Consider the following 6,582-nt stretch of genomic DNA (forward strand, 5'->3'; position numbering starts at 1 on the left):
AGTTTATTACTCCTAAACATATTAGTCCAGATTAACTAACATATTTGTGATAATAATAATATAGTTTATTACTCCTAAACATATTAGTCCAGATTAACTAACATATTTGTGATAATAATAATATAGTTTATTACTCCTAAACATATTAGTCCAGATTAACTAACATATTTGTGATAATAATAATAATATAGTTTATTACTCCTAAACATATTAGTCCAGATTAACTAAAATATTTGTGATAATAATAATATAGTTTATTACTCCTAAACATAGTAGTCCAGATTAACTAAAATATTTGTGATAATAATAATAATATAGTTTATTACTCCTAAACATATTAGTCCAGATTAACTAACATATTTGTGATAATAATAATATAGTTTATTACTCCTAAACATATTAGTCCAGATTAACTAACATATTTGTGATAATAGTATTAATATAGTTTATTACTCCTAAACATATTAGTCCAGATTAACTAAAATATTTGTGATAATAGTATTAATACTACCAAGAACTTCTTGATAACATTTCTTCACAAAAGGACCTTCCTGTTAAATTGATACTAAAATCGAATCTGTTTGTTGCTGTTGAATAGGGCTGTGCTTACTGTATTGGGAAAGCAGGTACGACACAAGTGTTGAAAAACGAAACAGTGACGGAACTGCCAACCATGGGCTGTTTCAGGTATGTTACAACCATAATAATAGCTTCATCTTTTCTCGTGTACAATAAACGTTCTTATATGTTATTATCTTAAACGTCCACCTGTCCTCAAGTTAGATATTCGTATCACTGACGAGTCAATGTCTATATCACAATTCTTATTTTGTCAAAATCGAATTTAATCCGTGATTTTTGTTTGTTTCTATGCAGTTAAGTACAAAGCTACACAATGGACGATCCGTACTGTCCCCACCACGTGTATGGAAACGCGGTTTTTAGCATTATAACTCTTCAGCCTTACCGTTGCGTCACGATAACCAAAACTTAATTATCGCGCACAGATAAAATAATAGTAATTATTTGCTTAATACTCTGATTAGTTATGAATGTTAAGACCCCACAACTTTGATAGATAAAAAATTACACTCCACTAGTGAAGGGCCCGGCATGGCCAGGTGGTTAGGGGGCGCTCAACTCGTAACGTGAGGGTCGCGGGTTCGAATCCCTGTCCCACCAAACATGCCCGCCCTTTCAGCCGTGGGGGCGCTATTATGTGACGGTCAATCCCACTATTCGTTGGTAAAAGAGTAGCCCAACAGATGGCGGTGGGTGGTGATGAATAGCTGCTTTCCATCTAGTCTTACACTGTTAAATTAGGGACGGCTAGCGCAGATAGCCCTCGTGTAGCTTTGCGCGAAATTAAACAAAACAAACCACTAGTGAAATTGAAACAGGAATACGTAATTTTTCATTGCTAGGCCCGGCCTGGCCAGGTGGTTAGGGCGCTCGACTCGCAATCTGCGGGTCGCGGGTTCGAATCCCCGTCACATCAAACAAACTCGCCCTTTCAGCCGTATAATGTGACGGTCAATCCCACTATTTGTTGGTAAAAGAGTAGCCCAAGAGTTGGCGGTGGGTGGTGATGACTAGTTGCCTTCCCTCTACTCTTTCACTGATAAATTATGGACGGCTAGCGCAGATAGCTCCGTTGTGTAGCTTTGCGCGAAATTCAAAACAAACAAACAATCGTCATTGCTTTTAACAGGATGTAAATTTTTTTATTATTTTAGTTTCCATTGCTCTAGTCAAACATTTTTAACGTCGTTAATTTTTACGTTTATTGCCTATCCTCCAAATACTGTATCGTTATTTTTTCATCGTCCTTAGATATTAAATCATGTTCAACATGAATCTTGAGAGAGGTTCCACTCTTATGGGGTTCACCTTAATGTTTTGATAGCGAAGACTCTACATCGTCATTTTGTTATACTTGTATCAAAAACTCATGACAATATTTTTTACAGAAAAGTTTTGTTGAAGTTTTTGTGGAGTAAAAAGGGGGTGAGGTTTGTATGCGTAGAGCTTTCTTTAGCCATTTGTTTAATCTTTTTTTTTTCAAAAATAAATATACCAGATAAAAAAGTTCAGATTATATCTATATATATCAGCAATAAATTTAGTTTAAACGTTTCAAACATTTACTGTGAGGTAGAAAATGTTCTTCGTAATCGTTGATGGTATTGTGTCAACTTTCAGATCAGTGACAATATGTTCATTCTGTTTTTTCTGGTTTCTCTCAGATCAGTGACAATATGTTCATTCTGTTTTTGTCTGGTTTCTTTCAGATCAGTGACAATATGTTCATTCTGTTTTTGTCTGGTTCCTTTCAGACCAGTGACAATATGTTCATTCTGTTTTTGTCTGGTTTCTTTCAGATTAGTGACAATACGTTCAGTCTGTTTTCGTCTGGTTTCTTTCAGACCAGTGACAATATGTTCATTCTGTTTTTGTCTGGTTCCTTTCAGACCAGTGACAATATGTTCATTCTGTTTTTGTCTGGTTCCTTTCAGATCAGTGACAATATGTTCATTCTGTTTTTGTCTGGTTTCTTTCAGACCAGTGACAATATGTTCAGTCTGTTTTTGTCCGGTTTCTCTCAGATCAGTGACAATATGTTCAGTCTGTTTTTGTCCGGTTTCTTTCAGATCAGTGACAATATGTTCAGTCTGTTTTTGTCCGGTTTCTTTCAGATCAGTGACCGCTACTGGTGCCAGTCGTCTCAAAGAAGTCCTAGTATCAACATCTGTCAACTGTCGTGTAATGGTAAGTGTATAAACAGTAAATCAACACTTGACTTAGATGATAATCCTACCAAATATTGTGTAAGAACATTTAAATCTTGGATCAAGCGGTGACACGAAAGAAAATTTAAACTATTTAAAGCAAGTTTAACGGGCCAGGGACGCCAAGTGTGGGGTGAGATAGGGGCTTCCCAACCTCATCCCCTAGTTTTGAGGAACTAAGATACACGTGTACATTATTCGAGATCTTTGGGCTTTGTGAATTTTACCCCCACCCAAATTCAAAATCGTTATATGCAAAGGATTTTCTAAAAAGTCAAGATTTTGTATATTTTAAATGAGAGACACTTTTCAGGAGAAACTAATGCTAATAATTTAGATAAAAGCTAAAACTATTTAATATTATCTTTACACTTCAATACTAAGATTTGATTTTTTTTTGCTGTTGAGCGCTAAACCTTAAAAAGGGGGTTATCGGTGATGTAATTCGTAAAATATGTTTCTTCAATGATGATATAATTCGTAAAATATGTTTATTCAACGATGACGTCATTCGTAAAATATGTTTCTTCAATGATGATGTCATTAGTAAAATATGTTCATTCAATGATGATGTAATTTGTAAAATATGTTCATTCAATGATGATGTAATTCGTAAAATATGTTTCTTCAATGATGATGTAATTCGTAAAATATGTTTCTTCAATGATGATGTAATTCGTAAAATATGTTTCTTCAATGATGATGTAATTCGTAAAATATGTTTATTCAACGATGACGTCATTCGTAAAATATGTTTCTTCAATGATGATGTCATTCGTAAAATATGTTTCTTCAATGATGACGTCATTCGTAAAATATGTTTCTTCAATATATTTTTAGAGTTAAGAGATGATGACATCTATGATGACGTCATTCGTAAAATATGTTTCTTCAATGTATTTTTAGAGTTAAGAGATGATGACATCTATGATGACGTCAACTGCGTTTTGGAGATGTTCCATCGTCATGAATTTAATATTTGGTAAGTAACCATATTTTCCAGCATTCAAGTTGGGTATATTTGTAAAGAATGAAGTTTTAGGATATTTTAACACATGCCACACGAGCCTAGGATGGTCAACAGGGGGGAGGGTCATTCCGGAAACCGGTGATTTAGGGTTATTTCGATACATCTCGATTAATGAAGCTCGGCACGACTTCTAAAGCAAACAAAAAACACACACAACTAAATATTAATGAAAGTATGACATGATCAAATCTGTATGGATTACACTATGGTGGTACCACACAGGGTATTATACCATCCTTCTTATATTTACTCTTCATTGTAGAAATGGTATTTTTAATGTGAGAATCGCTAGGGAAATCATCTTGTAATGTATCTGCTTCAACTTCGACACTGTATCTTTGGCTTTACTGTGCCGTTAGTTTTACATAATATTGAAACTAATCATTTCTTATATACGATTCCAATCCCCCTTTTGAAAGATAATGATACTATTGTGCCCGTTGTTTTATGTTTCGCTGTCAATGCAGTAATTAATTGACGAATCTCCGAATCAGCTGGTTTGTCAAATCGATTGGGATAACTTCGAATAATTTCTTTCCTCATCCAACCAGGGGGCGCTCAACTCGCAGTCTGAGGGTCGCGGGTTCGAATCCCAGTCCCACCAAACATGCTCGCCCTTTCAGCCGTGGAGGCGTTATAATGTGACGGTCAATCCCACTATTCGATGGTAAAAGAGTAGCCCAACAGATGGCGGTGGGTGGTGATGACTAGCTGCTTTCCATCTAGTCTTACACTGTTAAATTAGGGACGGCTAGTGCAGATAGCCCTCGTGTAGCTATGCGCGAAATTCAAAACAAACAAACAAACATCCAACCAGGGCCCATGGTTTTAACTTACTCGTTACACTTAAATCATCACATTTAGAACATTTCAAGCATGTTTCATTGCTACATAATTTTACTTTATCTTTACAAGTTAATTTCTCCATGCTGGATCTCATGATCTCGGGTCAGGTCACTAGAACTCGAAAATAGTACCAAACGTTTTCTTTATGTCTAATCAAAACAATTCAAACCTTTCCAGAATGACCCCTTTTTTTATACATATCAAGATGCCGGGCTGGCTCGTGTGGCAAGTTTAAAGTTTGTATTTTCAAAGGAAAGCACTTTTATTTTATAAGTAACTTTATAATGTTATCAAGGAGAATTTAAAATGTATCGTTGTTTTAACAAGAATGAAGACAAGTTGAATGTTTTACGGTTACATTTCTGTTAGGTTACCAGCACAAGTTAAATTTAATGGTATAAATCTGCTTCCAGGCCATCTTCCTTCGAGAAATGCTCTGGAAACCTCACGGCCTGGTTAACTCCCTGTCACACCTTCCATCAGCGAAACGGTTATCCTCACCAGCAAGGTTACGTTCCTCAAAACCCCCATCAACCCCCTAAAAGTGACCATCAACAATATGAGCATCAGTATAATCGTGATTATGGCAGTCACGGCGGCGGGCAACATGGGGGAGGGATCCAGATAACTCCAAACGGTATTCACGTAAACTTAAACTCATCCCCCTTAAGTGCATTATTGAGTGGTGGTGGAGGACTTGTTAATTTATTGAGTGGTGGAGGAGGGCTGGGTAGCCTATTGAGTGGTGGTGTTGGAGGAGGACTGAATAGTTTATTGAGCAGTCTTACAGGAAAACTACGTGTCAAACCTTTTTTCAAGGTGTATAACACCATCTCGCTTGGCGCTGATCATTAATGGTAACCTGAAGACGACTGCTGCCATCTAGTGGACATATGGATAATTACTGCCATTTAGTTGAAAAAGGTATCTCTTATAATACACAGTTTGAGTCATTGACATCATATCACAAAATCTGTGATTCGTCGCGTAATCATCGAAGTAAAAACTGCAAACAAGGTGATTTATTTGCGATATTATTATTCGACCACAACTTTCAAACGCGATACATGGGTTAAGGAACTGGTATATTTACCACTTGTGTTAGACACGTGCTGTCTAACGTTTCATGTAAGGAAACAAAGTGTTGATCACTGGCCTACATTTCGTAAAAAGTCGAAAGTTGGAGTATCCTTACTACTATTAAGTACGCACATTAAACATATACCCTTGTTGTATCTAACAATTAAAGATTGAAAAAAATGATAATCTGACTCTAAATAAAGAAGATGCTTATTGTACAACACCAGAATCTTTATTAGACAGCTTTAACCCTAGTTACAGCTTTAATCCTAGTTATAGCTTTAACTGTAGTTACAGCTTTAACTGTAGTTACAGCTTTAACACTAATTACAGCTTTAACTGTAGTTACAGCTTTAACCCTATTTACAGCTTTAACTGTAGTTACAGCTTTAACTGTAGTTACAGCTTTAACCCTAGTTACAGCTTTAACCCTAATTACAGCTTTAACTGTAGTTACAGCTTTAACCCTATTTACAGCTTTAACTGTAGTTACAGCTTTAACCCTAGTTACAGCTTTAACCCTAATTACAGCTTTAACTGTAGTCACAGCTTTAACCCTAGCTTACAGCTTTAACTCTAGTTACAGCTTTATCCCTAGTTACAGTTTAACTGTAGTTACAACTTTAACCCTAGTTACAGCTTTAACTGTAGTTACAGCTTTAACCCTAGTTACAGCTTTATCCCTAGTTACAGTTTAACATTAGTTACAGCTTTAACCCTAGTTACAGCTTTAACCCTAGTTACAGCTTTAACTCTGGTTACAGCTTTATCCCTAGTTACAGTTTAACTCTAGTTACAGCTTTAACCCTCATCCGGAAGGGATCCATATGAAGACCG

General features: G+C 36.0%; 1 protein-coding gene across 1 annotated transcript; it reads left to right on the forward strand.

Annotated features, from left to right (window-relative positions):
• Window positions 1–594: 594 nt before the first annotated feature.
• On the forward strand, window positions 595–5,994 carry LOC111083356 (the record flags this gene model as incomplete). Its single annotated transcript, XM_022379846.1, has 4 exons — window positions 595–687; window positions 2,697–2,769; window positions 3,696–3,771; window positions 5,079–5,994. Coding segments are annotated over 4 exons (684 nt in total), but the record flags the coding sequence as incomplete, so codon positions are not given.
• Between the last annotated feature and the right edge of the window lie 588 nt (window positions 5,995–6,582).

The sequence above is a fragment of the Limulus polyphemus genome, unplaced genomic scaffold, assembly GCF_000517525.1.
Source record: "Limulus polyphemus unplaced genomic scaffold, Limulus_polyphemus-2.1.2 Scaffold9236, whole genome shotgun sequence".
NCBI classification, from domain to species: Eukaryota; Metazoa; Arthropoda; class Merostomata; order Xiphosura; family Limulidae; genus Limulus; species Limulus polyphemus.